General features: G+C 44.5%; 1 protein-coding gene across 37 annotated transcripts in view; it reads right to left on the bottom strand.

The window, feature by feature from the left end:
• Nucleotides 1-17,635, bottom strand: part of INPP4A (inositol polyphosphate-4-phosphatase type I A) — a 997,999-nt gene that overhangs the window by 357,201 nt on the left and 623,163 nt on the right. For all 37 annotated transcript variants that reach the window (XM_069204338.1, XM_069204341.1, XM_069204354.1 and 34 more), the window contains 2 exons: nt 15,043-15,133; nt 14,001-14,148 (listed from right to left, as the gene is read on the bottom strand). In XM_069204338.1, the coding sequence (XP_069060439.1) occupies nt 14,001-14,148; nt 15,043-15,133 (239 nt within the window). The remainder of the gene's footprint in view (nt 1-14,000; nt 14,149-15,042; nt 15,134-17,635) is intronic.

The following is a 17,635-nucleotide window of genomic DNA, read 5'->3' as shown; positions in this document are numbered from 1 at the left end:
GAAGCTTTGCTCACACTGAAATCTTCAAGCCAGTAAACATTTTTATAAGCGCAAAATGAAAGTTTGCACATGTGCGCCCCACTTACATATGTAAACATCTTCGAGAATAGGCCCCATATCACTTTGACTCTGTCAAGACCTTGCAGAGCTCAACTACAGTTCTGGATTAAACCCTGTAGAGGCCCCTAGGCGGTCAAAATTTCGGGACCCACTTAGTGGCGGCTCCTTTGTTAGGGCGGAGGAGCATCACCCCCCCCATCCTCTCCCGACAACAGCAGCAGCTGCAAAACCTTTACAAGAAAACAACAATAAACTGTGTTTATTATCGTTTTCTTGTAAAGGGGAGGGACATTGGGGGGTGATGAGCACTGAGGGCAGTGCACAGAGCACTCCCCTCAGGGTGCATGTATGTTTAGCCGGCCTTCTCGGGCCACGCAAACATACATGTGCAGTAGACTCTCGCCAGCCCAGCAACACAGTTGCCGGGCTGTAGAGAGCCTGCACAGGCTCCCAGTCTGCCTGGGAGTGAGTGCCCTTGCTGGGTTCTCCCAGTCAATCCTAACGCTGCTTTGAGCAGCATCAGGATTGGCCGCAGGGCAGGCTGGGAGCCTGTACCTGGAGTGATGGGGGACAGAGGAACGGCGCAGCGGCAACGGAGGAGGTACGTTTTTATTTATTTATTATTAAATGTCCCCCTGCGCACCGCACCCTCCCCTTCAGAGAGCAGCAAGCTGCGACTGGACCCACCTCGAAAATTAACTCCTAATGTGTTAAAATAAACCAATTTTATTGCACAAAACTAAACATTACACGTACGTAGTTTGCACCAATTCTTTTTTTTTATTTTTTTACAAACTGACAGCTGACAGAAGATGAGCTTTTGAGAGACAAACTGCTATGTGAAGCTGATGTCTATGGTTTATGTACTTTAAGTTACTAATGAGTGAATTACATTAATACAGTAATTTGACCATAGAGTCTTCAATGTAAAGCTTTCGTTTCTTTAAACTGATTTTTTTCTATCTTTTGGAAACAATTTAGGAAAGCTTGATTGTAATTTTCTTTAAAGATCAAATCAATATTATTTTGAATCGTTGTTGCGGTGCCAATAAGAGGAGTGGGGACCACAAGCTGGTGCCTACTTTGCCTACTTGTAATCTGGCACTGCTCATTTATTTGTAAAATCTAAATCAGTTATTTGTCTAGTACTTAGCATATGCAAACAATTAAAGTTTGCAAAGGAACTGAGGCACAGTGAGATTAAGCAATGTACCTAAATGGAGAAGGTAAGACTGAGTGGGCTCTTTGATTCGCAGTTGGCAACATGTGCACTAGGCTGCAAAAAATATGGGTTCATTTATAGTAACATTTCCTGACGTCGAGTGAAGGCTTAAAAGCAAATACGCCAAAGTATATGACAAGAAATTAAAGTAAGAATGCAAAAAAATGGTACTATAGAACACAACATATTCTGAACTCAGCTATAATCTGTACTTCTGTATAACAAAAGCGTGAGCATATTCAGAACCCTACTGTAATCAAAAAGTGACCCTTAAATGAGGTTATTCAGCTTACACAAAGCACACTTACCCCCATCTCTGCCTGATTCAGATGCATGAGTACGCCCGCAGATTTCTATCATGTGGTCTGCACGTGTACAATTATTGTTAAGTATTGGATGGCCTCGCTGGGGAATTGAAAGACGAGTTGGGATAGACGGTGGAACTGTCACCAAAGTCGCTTCTCCTGTGTATTTTTGAGGTAGTAGGAGTCATGGGGACTGACCGAACACTGTTGGAAGGGACCACCATGACAGCCAAAAAGGGATATAGCCAGTAAGTTGAAATCAGCTAGGCCGTCCTCTTTATGTCAGTGGCGTAGGGGAGTGGACTGGTGCACCTATCATTAAAAACTGGTCTAGAAGCCCAGAGAATGCCCTAAAACCATGCCAAGATCGGGGGCATGTAGTGAAAATATCTTGGGCTGGACCTGTTGTAATCTTTAAATGGAGAAATGCCTTGTGTGGCAACAGTGGATTGCTACTATGTCCCTAATACTGTTTTTTTATCTTTTAGTATCAATCAGAAATGGCCGGACACGGTAGTGGCTATGTTATTACGAAACAATAAATATGGTAATAAAAAAAAAAAATAGGCCATTTATAAATCTATCCTTTGAATATTCAAATATATGACAGAAATACAGCGCTGGGATGTGCAGCGTTCCATATGATCAGAAACGTGGCCTAATCAGAGCCCTGCTACAATTCAAACCCTGACACAACATGCGTCCTAGCATAATTAGAGCTCAGATATCAGAGTGATGGCATATTTTTGCAATCTACTGCATGCCATTAAATGGTGCAAGAGGATTTTTGAAAACAACAAGTTGCTTTCTGCATCTTCTGGCTCTTGGACAAGTAGACATTTTATATAATTCCACCATGACAACTGGGGAAAATGACATTGTTCCTAATATTCAGTGAGCAACCCAGATTCCGCTCTTTCCCCAGAATGAGCATGAAACAGAAATTGCGAAACCCACTTCAGAGCTCCCCAATAGTACTGTTCATTCATATCTTAATATGTTTTATGTATTTCGTATCTTTGACTAGCCGCATTATATAGCTAGTACCCAGTTATCCTTGTTATTCTTTTCACAGAAAATTGGCTTAATCTTCCAAAACACCTGCTCAGCCAAGTAAGCTTCCCTTTGCCACGTGACAACTGTTATTTTCCTAATGAAGGTGGGGTAATCTAAATATTCTATATATTCTTTCAAGCAGAGGCTGCTGTTTTCTTTTAGTTCCTGACACATTACTGACAGTTTAATATTTTACAAAACAAAAATCTATTTTATAAGTTGCTATGAACCACTGATTCACTGGCTTCGCAGATGAGGATTTTTACAGTTAAAGTACTTCCGATGGACACCAGAGGTGGTTTTGGAAGTGGGGAATAGCTGCAATTCAGCCTCCAAACATTTTCCTCTGATGCCCTATCTGGGAAACCTGTAAGGTGGAAAGGTGAGACGAGGTGAACTAGGACATAATATTTTTCTAATTGTTTGCATATTTCGGACTTCTAAGTGAACTACAATAGGTCTCTTAACACAAATACAGAGTTGGTCCAGTGTTTTACAATGTTGAGAGACAGAAGTAAAAATTCATTCCTTTACACAAATGTAAGTTTTACCCAGCTAGGAGGGCATGTTCCTGCGTAAAAGGCCAGGAGGCATTGCTCCCCCTCTTATCACACTCAAATGAGCTATCTAATTAACAATGATTCATTGAAGTGTCCCAAAATAGGGATATTGGCCTCTTAAAATTGGCTATATTTCTTTGACAAAAATCAGTCAGATTAAGAAGATGGCATAGTGTTCTGTCTGTCCCTAAGCTTCCGTTGATGTCTCACACCCTTCCTTCTTTAAAATGAATCACTATAACTATATACTGCATTGCAAGGGAAAATGATTGGATAAATAAATACAGCTAACCTACTGGTTTTTTACAATATGTTGAGATTATCAATAACATATGGTATCCATATTTTAACAGCTTTTCATCAACTCCCTGAAAATAAAGAGTGATAGCAGATCCTCATACCATCAATACAGTAAGAATTAATTTCTGATTCCCTAGAGAATTTAAGCTCCGAACATTCAAGGAAATATTTTTTCAGGGTCTCCAACATTATAGAAGAATGAAATCAATCAAAGATTGCTCTAATAATTGTAGTGTAAGATGCCAGTACCCCACCCAGAGAATATTTGGTCAACAAAATGCCTACCCCCTGCATAACAACTGAAACAATACTGTCGACAGTTCAAAAACGTATAACAAGTAAATGAAAACAACCTACAAGCCCCCACTCTAGAAATGCGATTATAATCAACTATCCTTTCTATGCAAATCTGTACCCTATTCTTTCTCAAGTCATAGGAAAACATCTAGAGGTTAGTGGACACAGTACCCTGGCAACCCAGCACCAATATATGTTGCAGTATTCAGTCAAAAACAGTTACTCTTTAAAAAAAAACTATAGGTATACCCATCAGTGGATCTATAATGGACTGCTTTGATCAGTTATGTAGTTCATGTTTCTTGTTTTACATCTGAATTGTCGGTCCTGTCTAACGTATGCATCACAGTTCACCTTTTCCAGTTTGTCTTGTCCTAATTTATATTCTGTGGGATGAATGATGGTACAATTCATGCGTATATCACGCATGCCTAAATTATGTGGTCTCAACAATGACCACGTCTTTATCACGCATGCCTTTACAACGAATTTCGTTCCATCACCGCAATAGAAGCTGACACAGGCTGCTACTGCACCCCACAGTTACCCGGCAAACATCGAGACAGAACAGAGCAGCTTCACGGAGGTATCGCAGCACTTTCTCGACTTCCGGTTCCGGGTCAACAGCGGTTGACAGCACGGATCAGCGCGCCGGAGCGCAGAGCACAGAGCGGAGCAACCCAGCGCTCCTGCCCCCCCTAGCACGGGAGCCGCCGGTGAACCCCCACCCCCCCTCTGCGGACCCCCGCGGAAGCGGCCCGATCGCGGGTGCGGCTTGCGGTGGGGCTTAGGGGGTAGGGGCTAGGGGCCACAAATTTCTGGTGGCAAGAGAGGAGGGCCCCTCCGAGGACGACGCCAGGCTTCAGGCCACCAGGTACCGGCCCTCTGCTCCAGGTTCTGCCCGCGATGTGACCCCCAGAAGGAGGCAAGTGTGCGGTGAGCAACAGAGGCCAGAAAGGGGCTAAAGGGGGTCAAGGAGGGCAACAGGAGGGCAACAGGGGGGGGGGGGGGGTAGCCGTACCAGGGTCTGGCACCAGTTCCCCGCCAGGGCGTGCAGCACTCCTCACCCTGACACACCCCTGACACACCCCCGGTACTCCCACCAGGCAGCTCGTTGCCTCACCCCATCCCCCCTTTGCCCTGCTCCCCCCACACCCAGCACCCGGCACCTTCCCCAGGGTAGCCGGGCCCAGGAGCGGAGCGGAAGGGACCACCACCACTACGGTCCACCAAGGACTGGCACGGTCCAGCAACTCTGTACTCTCTGCACCTCCCCAGGACCCAGGCCCTCAAAAGCTCCTAACCCCCCCGGTGGTGATCACACACTCAGAATTTAAACGTCCATTAAAGTTTCTTTTTGAAGGACGGCACCCTTAACTGCCTCTAAACAACAAAAGGGCACAAAAGGGCACAAAAAAAAAAAAAAAACAACAAGGCCCTTTCCCTCACCCCAACAGCCTGCTCAAAATCACCCCGCTCTAAAGGCAGCAAAACTTACCGACCATGAGATCAGGCAAAGCACGAGGCAGTATTACAAACCGTCCAGCAAACCAAGGAAAGAGAAAAAGGCTCCGGATGAAGCAACCCCAAAAAGGAGAGCAAGCAGCGAACAGGATCTCCCCCTCCCCCTCCCATGCAGGAGGCAAAACCTAACAAAGGGCACACTCGGGGGAGGCGAACAAAATTCCAGCATGGAAGAAACGATCTGGAGAGAACCCGGCTTTTGGAAGGAAGCGACCCCGCAGGAGGGGGCTCCAGAGTCCGTAGTCTCTCACAAACATCACAAGATAACTGACTATTTCACTACTACTGGCACCAACACCACCAGAAAAAGGATCGACTCCCTGGGTCGATCCCAAACAAGTTTTGGGGAAATAACCTCACCATGCCAAGACTGGCAACAGCAAGGAAGCAGCGAAAAGAAACTCAGAATGAATTCACCCCCTCGCCTCCCCCTATCGCCAACAGTAGTGATCAGGAAAAATCACCCCACGAAACTATACGCATCATGTATAGTCCAGGACAATGTGGTACCACCAACTCCTACACCAGCATTCGTCTTCAATCCTAGGCAAGACATAACTCTATGTAATAACCCCCTAGACGCCACTAAGTACCAATGGACATCTAGCCCAGCGAAACTACCCATCCTGGACTCAGAACTGGTAGCAATCGCAGAACATTTAGAACAAGAATCTCAGGAAGGTGGCCCATTCTGTCAAAGTCCAAAACTTCACTCATTCCCAACGTACAACGGTGAAAAAGAAGAACAGGACCTCTGGGATATAGAACAGGTACCCATAAACGGACCAGCAAAAGCAGAAACAGTGACAGCGCACAGAAAGCCCCCCATAAAACAACATCAAACAAAGTACTACCAAGTGATAATCAAGAGCCCGACTCAAAATCCCGAGCCCCAGGGGCAGTCAGATCAGAAGAAATGTGGGCTGCAATCCTAAATTCAATGCAAGCAACGGTCATGGCGCTGCAATTTCATTCAAATAAAATGGACATTCAAGTTGACCTGCTAAACACCCTGGCAGTATTTGTCTCCGGGATCGACAGTAAGTTAGAAAAATTAAACGCACTTATAACAAGGGCGCAAGTCAATCACTCCAATGACTTTACAATCTGCTCCTGTAAAGAGGTAGTAGAAAAGATATCCCAACTGCCGCAAATCTTAGCGGGAATACTTCAAGAAATCCGCTCCACCAGGAAGGATGAATATACATGTATTAAACCGCTCGCCACAATTCTGAAACCCACCCCGAGGGAGCCGAAACACAAAGAGCAGCAGCCCCTTCCCTCCCTGGCGCCCGCTCCATCAATTTTAAGTGAGGAGAGAACTTTGGCTGACAGCCGCCAACTAGCAAGCGCTCGAATGGAACCTATGGTGAATCATCCTCCACTACAGTCCATCAATAAGCCCAGGAATCCTGAGTCTACCACAACCCGGACCCTCTCAAAAAGAGAACGAAAGCGCGCAAGGAAGGGAAGGAAGTCCGCCCAACTTTATCAACTCAACTCGTCAAAGGATCCACCTAAAGACCAGGCGACGTCAAATGGTGGGTACAATAGAGACATTATCACCCACATAAGTACAAACTCTAACACAATAGTAGATGGGATAACATTCCCCGCCACAGCAGACACTACCCATTTAACAAAGTCCCCCCCCGAGACCACACGAAACAATTGGCACTACAACAAACGTAAGACCTAGCCCCACAAGGGGTCAGCAGAGCAAAAAATTAAAACCAATTGCGCCTGCGCTGTCCCCCCAATTAACACTGGTCAATGTGGACAGCAAGACTGCAATTAGTCAGAGAGAAGATGACTATAAGGTTCAAGACCAGCACATACAGCAAAATCAGTCACTTATAACAGACACGAATACCGTCCAGTTACTCTGGATTCCAGAATTCACCTCCAGGTCCTCCACAGATGTTCTTAATCGATCTTCTATCTTAAGAATCATAAAAGCCTTACCGGATCTTCAGTTTGTGGCCTCGAAGGACCTCACAGCTATAAAATGTATTCAAGCAAGAGGCAACCAACACACAGATCCAACACTTACCATCTTCTCGGCTCCAGATATCCCAAAGCGGATCATGAAAAAAAAGGACCTTTTGAAAGACTGGGGCATTGAGGTAACCATCTACAAAGGAGACTGCTATCCAACCCCGTTACTAGCCTCACAATACCTGGGAACCACCAAAGGCGCATGGTCGGTTCTGAAAGGAGTACATCAGGCCAGCAGACCCATCGAAGAAAGGTGCAGTGAGGAGAACCCACCTACACACCCGCTGACAGTCCAAGTATGGAGAGAAGAAGGGAGGGAAAGAGTGGTTTTGGGTCAACAAAAGTACCCTGAAAGGGAACGGGTAGCGACTGTTTTACCTCCAAGACCGATGGGCAACAATTGAATTGGTAAGGATCTACCGCACACGGCATTTTATCCATCTGCTCCTGGAATATCGGTGGCCTTCGGTCAAAACTGGAGGATCCCGCAGTAATACATTTTTTCAGCACTTTTGACATCTTACTCATACAGGAATCCTGGGCAATGGAATCAATACCGATAATCGGATTCATGGAATATCATAACCCAGCAACGAAAACAAATAGGCCCGGTAGGCCAAAGGGAGGCCTTGCCATCTACATTAGTACCAGCCTTTTAGTACAAATCTCTGAGCGTAAGGAGGAAAACCAACCTTTCCAATTTCTCCAGCTAGACGACTGGGGGAAAAACACACAGGAGCCATTGATTCTGGTCAACACATACATCAATCCTAAAAATAAAAAAATCGAAGCAAATACATTTTTAACGCAACTATTAAGGATAAAAGGTACAGTAAAATCAGCATTCTGGTTAATATCGGGCAATTTCAATCTCGGCTTATTTCACATCCCCAGTGAGGATCACACCCAAACAGTGGCAAGAATGCCTAGCCAAACCCTCCCCAAAAAACTCAGGAAAGACAAAATAGGGGAGAGTTTTATACGCACCTGTGAATTAGTAGGCCTCTTCGCACTAAACGGACGGAAATGCCCCGATATCCCACCGGCATGGACAAGATTCTCCGGGAAATCAGTCTCCTATCTAGACTACACTTTGGTGTCCCCTGCTTTATATAAGTTAGTAAACACCTTCACCATCATAGACCGCACGGAAAGCGACCATAAGCCACAGGTATTGGGGATCTGTGCATCACCGCAAAAACCGGAGAAAGTGGCAGCCCTAAACGGGACACTAGGCACCGAAAATATAAAGCGACTCAAATGGTCCTCAGACACCATCAAAACCCAGGCAGAAGAGGCCCTACGAAACCTAGAATCAAATACCACAAGTGGGGCAAAGCTGACAACAGTCTGGGAGAACTTTGCCCTAGATCTCACTAAAAAAGACTCCTTATGTAACACAAGAAAGGGAGCGCAATTGAATCATCGCCAAAGTTCACTTCTACCGCTGCCAGTGCACAAAAGGAAAGCAGCTGTAGGGAAATTACTAAGGTCTCTACGTAAATCCCCAGATAATGTATCAATACTAACTGCCCTGAGAGAGCAAAGGAAATTGTACAAAAGGGATCTATGGACCTTTAAAAAAGCCCAAAAGGAGGTCTTGTGGGCCAAACTACATTTTGCGACTAAAACATCTGATTCCAAAAGATTTTGGAAAATCATCAATATAATAGACAATGGCGCAAAAGCAGGCAATAACGCAAACATAACAGAGGAAGTATGGGTATCCCATTTAAAGTCCCATCTAAAAGAACGGATCATCGAAGAAGGCCCTCAAATTCAGTCGCACATGATTAGCTGGGATCCCAACATCCCGGAACCTTTGAAATTTACGGCACCAGAATTACTAAAAATCATTGGGAAGTCACGAATGGACTGTGCTCCCGGCCCCAATGGCCTACCGCAAGCACTATTTAAACAAGAAACAGAAAGATGGGCCAATTTCCTGGCAGCAATGTTTAATGACGTGATCACAACAGGCAACGTCCCGGCATCCTGGAAAGGCTCAGTAATCCACCCTATATATAAGGGTGGGTGCGTGCTCTCCCCAAGCAACTACAGACTAATCTCTCTTTTAGACGTTGACCTAAAATACTTTTCCTGCTGTGTGCTAAAACATCTAGAAGCCTGGATCACAGATAACAATATTCTACCCTTCAATCAAACCGGGTTCACCAAGCACCAAGGAACATTAACAAATCTTATGGGGCTAGTCTTGATTATAAACAGAGCAAAAGCAAAGGGGACTCCAACCTATCTATGTTTTGTTGATTTTAAAACTGCTTTTGACTGCGTCTCCCGCGGCAAATTGTGGGCCAAACTACTTCAGTGGGGGCTGCCACTTCTATTTTAAATGCCATCATAATTATATACTCTGATACTTGGGTGAAGGTTAAACTTGGGGATGGCTCTCACCTATCCAGGGCAGTCAAAACAACAGTGGGGGTGAAGCAAGGCTATGTATTGCCCCCAACACTCTTTAACCTGTACATAGCAGACCTCCCCACCAAGTTAAATGGTCACTCATCTCACTCTCCCTCACTGGGCGGCCAACAAGTATCCAACCTACTATATGCAGATGACCTATTACTAATCAGTAATACCAGAATAGGAATGCAGAAATTGTTAAAGGCATTAGAAGAATACTCAGGCTCCAATGATTTAGAAATTAATCATAAAAAATCTAAAATGATTACCTTAAACCGCAGGCCATCCACCCAAGGTAAATGGCATATGAATGGGAAAACCCTAGAGGAAGTAACATCATACAGATACCTAGGATTGGTGGTGGATGCTAGAGGTAATTACACGGCACAAAAAGAAGCAATAAAAAACAAAACGCAGGCCCTTACTTACGCCTTTTGTAAGCTAGCAAATTCAATCTGTGGTCATGCTCTGAATCCATTAACAGCTGTAATGAGAGCGAAGCTTCTTCCAACTATCACCTATGGGACCGAAAAAATGAGGGGGATGGAAGTAGGTCTTCTGGAAAAGCTTCTGATAAAAACCTATAAACGTGTTTTTCGGCTACCTGGGCGTGCATCGCCAGCCCAGGTCAGACTGGAATTCATGCTGGTCAAACAGTCATTAGCCCGTCCGGCGGCATACATTAAATGCTGCTACAAATTGAGCCGCGCTTCAAAGGGGTCTTTAGCCAATCTAGTCTGGCAGGAAATGATCCTAGAAAGAGGGAACTCCAACTACATAAAATTCCTAGAAGAGAGTAAGAGTCTTCTGAAATTAGATGAGGTATGGAACAGGTCCTTACCCATCCCCATTTTCAATAAAGTAGTGAATAAAGCGAGTAAATTACAGAGCCGGCTAGAAGACAAGACCTCATTGTCCCAAAGGGGACATAGTTGGTTGATCCTTAGCTCCTACAAAACATTTAAAGAATCACCACTTATGGCGGGCCCGTACTCACGGAAAATCAAGCAATCCTTTCTCAGACTTAGGCTGGGTGAGGTCCCTACCTTAGACCTCATGCCAAAATGGATGAAGGAGCGGCAAGCAGACTCCCAGGAGTGCCGTCTCTGCCATCTAGCAGATGAAAACCTGATGCATGTGGTTTGCATTTGTCCAGCCCTGGCGGCCGAAAGGAGACTTGCTGAAAAAAGAATTTAACGTCTTAAGAATTAGATCCTGCAGACAAGCACTAATTGCAGCCTTTAACCCTCAAAATACTATATTGAACATTAGGCTGGTTCAATTTCTGGAAATTTTCACTCATAAAACCAAGACCTCTCGAAATGTCCAGATAGAGGAAGGGCGGAAACGATAGCAAAATTCATATAATCTGCTTTGTATATCCTAAAGAAGGGAAGGCTCCTACGTAGTTCACAGAGTTGCTTAGCTCGTGTCATAATAAAGTCCGGCTTCAACAATCAGACGTAAGTAGGGGTAGATAAAATCGATGGAAGGCCTCCCCCCACTTTGTCTTATTTTTACCAATGTCTCAGTTGTCTGCCACTGTTTTCGTTAAATATCTCGGGGGAACGATATCTCATATAGCTTTTCATTTTAAACATAGGATTTTATCCAGCGTTGTATTCATTTTACATTTAAAAAAAAAAAAGATTGTTCTGTCGTCTCATTATTAATACTCATAGCACCAGTATGTTCCTTTCTTAAAATCTGTATATAGAAGAAAAACTCACTAACCACTTCACCTTAAGCTAAAGAACTGTAATTGCCTTTTTGCACTAAAATTGTTCTGTTAAATGTTTATGTGGAAGGAAAGTTTTATGGTTTTAATTAACTAATAAACTTGTGTTTTTACAACGAATTTCGTGTTTGGTAAAGGAACATACGTGGTACCTTCTCCCCCGCCCTGCCCCTTATAACCTGTTACCACACTCCACCCTGCTCAAGCTCTTAAAACTGCCCCTTCCTTCCCTGAGCCCTAAACGCCCCCAGCCGTGAAACCTAAAAGTAACCCTGCCCGTCCTAAAAACGACTCTGACTCCCCCACCCTAAACCCTAAAAACTACCCCGCCCTGTCCTAAAACTATCCGACCACCCCAAACCCACCCTTAACCCTAAAACCTAACCTACCCTGTCCTAAAAACTGCCTGACCCCTTCCACAAACCTTAAAACCTACCCCACCCTGTCCTAAAAACCACCTGACCCCCAGCCTCAGCCCTGTACCCTAAAACCTATCCTGCACTGTCCTAAAAACTACCTCGACCCCCCTACCCCCGGACCTGAATCCTAAAACATACTCCACCCTGTCCTAAAATCTACCCCGAACCCCTGCCCTGAACCCTAAAAACCTAGCCCGCCCTGTCCTAAAAACTACCCCAACCTCCCACCCCTAACCTGAACCTTAAAACTTACCCTGTCCTAAAAATTACCCCGACCCACCCTCCCTGAACCCTAAAACCTACCTGCCCTGTTCTCAAAACTACCACAACCCCTCGCTGTGAACCCTAAAACATAACCTCCCTGTACTAAAAACTACCCCGACCCCCACCCTAAAACCTACCCTTCCCTGCCCTAAAAAACTATCCAACACCCCACCCTGTACCCTTAAACCTACCCAGCACTGTCCTAAAACCTACCCAGACCAGCCCAACCCCCGGAAGGAACCCGAAACCTACCCCACCCTGTCCTAAAACCTACCTCAGCCCCCGCCCTGAACCCTAAAACCTATCTTGTGCTATCCTAAAAACTACCCCGACCCACCCGCCCCAAACCCAAAAACAAACCTTGCCCTGTGATAAAAACGACCCCAATCCAACCCACCCTGAACCCTAAAACCTACTCCACCCTGTCCTAGAAACTACACCAACCTCCCAGCCCTGAACCCTAAAACCCACCCCGCCCTGTCCTAAAAATGACCCGCTCCTGCCCTGTAATTTAAAACATACCCCACCCTGTCCTAAAAACTACCCAGACCCTGCTTCAACCCTGAACCCTAAAACCTACCCCACCCTGTCCTAAAAACGACCCCGACCTGCCACCCCTGCCCTGAACCCTAAAACCTATCCCACCCTGTCCTAAAAACTACCTGAACACCCTGCCCCGCTCTGAACCCCAAAACCTATTCCGCCCTGTCCTAAAAACTACCCCAACTCCCCGACCCTGCCCTGAAAACTACCCCACACATCTCCCCCCACCAAAACCAGTCCCATGCCCACTTAATTCTCTCTCCTCTGCTCTCTGCTCCTTCCTGTTCTGCCTGGACATCTAGGCTGCTGTATCTCCCATAACCACGCATATGTGTGCTAAAGGGATGAGTGCTAAATGCGTGCGTAGAAAACACATATGCGTAGTAATGGCAGTGTGGTCAATGCATAGCGCTTGCACTGACCGTGTTGTAAGTGATGTTTCCATATTCTGTGTTGGTTATTCCTCTTCATCCAATTGGCCTCAGTCCCAGATCGGATTCAGTTCTATCAGTGAAGTGTGACTATGAAACCTTGGTGCTTGCATGTCACTATATGTGATAATATAATTATCAGATTCCTATGTGGCTAGAATCAACTGAGAAATCTCACAAAAGAGGACTCTTGTTTATGTGTCTTCGTCATTATAGATCTTCTAATTTTGAAGAAGTAGGCACTTCAACAACTACCTTCTCCAGATAGCTCCTATGTCCTGCGCAGTCAGACTCTTAAGACCATCTTCACTTCTTCAACGCAGGCACTGTTTACTGTTGCTGAATGGTTGACTGGTTCCCATTCACCATTTCTGGCAAATGTATGATGAAAAGAGTTGCTCAATCTTATAAATACCAATAGCACGCATGAATGATGCAACTGTTTCCAAGTACATGTAATATTTATAACTACATTTATATATCAGCAAATTGAAGTAAGCCTCATTGTAGCGATTGGGACAGTCCCCTGCTTGACTGTATGACCAATTCGTTTGGATATGTGGAAGTTTGGAAGTACCTATCTAACCTTCTAAAGATCAACAGACTATCACACATAACTTCGTAATGTTTTTCAAAGAATGGTGACTTATTGGCTGCATGTTGGTAGAATCACTATGACATGCACAAGCTACATTCCAAATATGTGTACAAGCAATCAAAGTGCTCTCTTTTGCTTCACGAAGTGCACACCACACAGGCAGAGAGTCAGGAGAAAATACTCAATTTACTTGTGATTCCCTATATGTGGCTAAACAACTAAAAGTTCTATTCATATAAAATGCCTGATCTCCCTCACCTTGCTGCATCTTCTTCCAATAAAAGCTTTACAAACTGCCTGGGGATGTGCAAAGAAAGCCCACTCTCTGCCATCTGCTCCAGAATCCGTAGGTGATTTCCATCCGTTGTCGGAAAACGGTACATCCTGCAAATGGCCCCACCAAACACTGAAATAGTATTGGGAAAAAGGCATTGGTATCATATGTGATTTATTTCACTCCAATTGCAAACTTTCCTAAAACAGCGGGTCTAGAAAATGCCCATTCATTAGTTATGTATAGAAAAATGCGAAGAATCCTGTCCAACATTTTGAAGCAAAGCATCACACTTTTCCGCAATTATTAAAAAAAACTGGGTCGACTAAAGAAGCCCCTACAGGCAAACAAGAGATAATGCTGAATAGAATGGTGAATTCGTAAGACTGATATGAATGAACAATGATGCTTATTTAGTAATCTTGACTAGATTCCCATACCAACCATCTGGATACTGGTGTAACAAATATATTTAGCACTTAGATACATATGTTTATTTACATTACTGTATTTATTTTCTTACTTTTAACATTTAAAACAAAAACTGCCTTACCATGTGGCCATTTTTAGTTATCTTGAGTGATGTGATGGAATACAGCACACCGAAAGATCTTGGTTTATGAAATGTTGCATGATAGCCTAGCGAACCTTACCTACACAAGATAACGTGTAAACAGGTTTGTAGGCATATACCTTCAGCTTTGGTTGAACGGGATCTAAAGGCACTTCATGTAGTACAGTCTGAATAGATAAGCTAGAAGGTTCTAGGTAAGTGGCTCACATAAAAAGTATGGAAAATGGACACAGTACCCCTTGTTGCTACTGGTTTAGAAACTTTCGATAATTAAGTGCTTTTAAATCCTCCATGGGGCTGGCTTTTTCTTCTTTTCCTCCGATAATTACCACCTTCTAAGCGCAAATGCCACTGCTGTATTTTATATGATTTATATAGTAAAGTGAGACTTGGACTGCTTAGGTGCTGCCAGGTAAATTGTTTTTGAAGAATATTCAGAACATAACAATTACCTGACTTTAGTAAAGCATCTTTCCTGAGTGATGCATATTTAGAACGTATTCCTAAAGATTCGGTTAAACTTTCATCAACTGGCAAAACGGTCTGAAAAAAAAAATATACATAGTGAATATACGATACCCTGTATAGAGTAAACAAACGTGAATTAAGCAAATAAAACAGTTATGAGACAATAAGTCTAGGGCCGATCCTAACCATAGCCATGCTACATTTAACCTGCTGGCTTTTGGATGCTACTGAGCTAACATTTTCTGCCTTTCATTTACATACAGTTGGAGGTTAATTTCCCTAAAATACTTCCCAGGCTCCTTGTTACTGGCTTAAACCACTACCTTTTAAACAGTTTATGGGATGGTGGTGTCTTGCATTGCTGCAAACCAGGTCAAAACTGAAATTGATACTATACCCTTTTTATGTTCATGGGCAAACCACAGTTTATGGAAGGTTTAGATAGGACCAAACATGAGCGAACTTGTTATAACCTGTTTTGGCCACATATTAGATCATTTTGTAGGCCATCTGTTATCTTCTGGACTTTCTTGAGGAGTGCCAATTAAAATCTTCAAATCTGGGAAAGAGAAGAATTGAGTATGAATAGTATCCCAGAATTCTCAGCCTGACAGTTTCTAGCTAAGCTATGTAAGAGGTTTAGGACAACCATGTTTTTAGCAGGTGCAGCTCCTTCGCTGTGGCGGAAGAGCGTCTCCCCCCTGCCCTCCCCGCCAGCAGCAGCAGCTGCAAAACTTTTACAATAAAACTATCAAACTATGTTTATTAGCGTTTTATTGTAAAAGAGGTGGGACCACGGGCTATGACAAGCACGGAGGGGGAGCTTGTGCCTGCAGCTTCAGTGGAGGCAAAGGAGCGGCGCGGTGGGTGGTGGTGGTGGTGGTGGTGGCGGCAGGGAGTCAGGCTTTTTAAAAAAATTATTCAACCCCACTACCTATGCACCACCTCGCCCCTTCAACGTGCCACAACTGGTTCTTAGACAAAGAGTTGGGCGGCAGCATAATTTACTTGCTGTCGCCAGTCTGAAGAGCCTTGATATTGTACTTATTTTTAACAGCTTACTTCTTCTGCATCTACCCACCCCCCATACCCTCCCTGGCAGGTTTGGTTTTTTAATGGATTCGTCATTTTTGGAAATTCAATCGTTAATAATGGATTTTACTGTTCTCTCTTTATTGATTGACATATTGAAGACTACACAGAACGTTTTTGTCAGACTGATTATATCGTTCTCTTTACTGAAATACAGTTTTTAACTTGGCTTCAAACTTTAAAGGATTTCAGGGGAGTGTGGAGTTTGGAATGATGTATAAACTACGTTATGTGTCACACAGAAAATTCACCTATAACGTCTATTTGAGTGCAATTTTTTAAAACCTTTATTCAGTTTCAGGTTAAGAACCACAATTAACAGTGAAACTCTTACAGCAATAGTCACAGTACTTAGTGAGCAGCCGAGCGCATAATCCCTTACGGTGACAGTAGATGCACAGGATTCAATCAATCCTATGCCTCCTGTAGTTCATCCGCCAAAGTCCACTCCTCTTCAACCCTAACCCAGTGCTCCTCCGACGGAACGCCCTGCTACATCCATGTGATATCCACTCTCCTCCCAGCCAGCACCAAAGCCACCTGTAAACATTTACATGCCACCTTGTGTCCCTTAGGCCTATTAGCGTTCCGCAATAAACAGAACTGAGGAGTAAGGGTGCCCAGCAGAACTGTGGTATGTGTGAGCTTATCAGCCACCCTGGCCTAGAAGTCCTGTACTCAGGGAAACTCCAGGCCATCTGGAGCAAATCAGCCCCCAGAAAAACGCAGTGTGGACATGCATTTGAAGGGTTTCTGGACACCCGGTGTAAAGCAAGGGGAGTCACATAAGTAAGATGAAGAAAATTAAAAAGGACAAATCTGAAGCAGGCATTCATACATACAGTCCTCGTCAGGGAACACACTTGGGTCCAGTCATCGTCCACTAGCAGGGGGCCCAAGTCATTCTCCCAGTTCAGCTGGGTGCGCAAAGGATGCCAGGCGATATCCTTCACCATTGCTTTTATACAGCTGAGATACCATGTGTCGACCCCAACCCACACTGTTAAGGGCACTATCTCCAGGGCAAATAAGAGGTGAGACAATGGGCATCTTTACCGAGTACCTCTACCCAATTCTCACCTGTCAGACCAGGATCACTCCACCCGAATCCTAGTAGAGCAGCCGGATCCATTCCTGAAACTGAGGCTTGAACCCCATGACCTGAAGGAACTAAAGGAGATACACCCAATCCATAGTGTCAAAAGCCTTCTCTACGTCAATAGGTACTAATACCACTTACTGGCAGCTGCCCTCTACCTCATGATGCACGTGTCATGCGCTTTGGGGTCATCCCTGTACCTTGGCCAGAGCTTAACCCACATTGGTCCTCATGCACCAGCCCACACATTCCCAGGTTCAGACAGGTGGCCAATAGTTTACTTAAGACTCTGACATCCAAATTTATCTTAGTTAACGGGCCGGGTCCGTCCTGTCCCCACCTGGTTTAGGCAGCATACAGATAACTCCCTTCCTCATAGTGAGTGG

Source organism: Pleurodeles waltl, chromosome 8 (assembly GCF_031143425.1).
Source record: "Pleurodeles waltl isolate 20211129_DDA chromosome 8, aPleWal1.hap1.20221129, whole genome shotgun sequence".
Classification (NCBI taxonomy): Eukaryota; Metazoa; Chordata; class Amphibia; order Caudata; family Salamandridae; genus Pleurodeles; species Pleurodeles waltl.
Note: the sequence above shows the minus strand (reverse complement) of the source record. Positions and strands in the feature narration are given on the sequence as shown.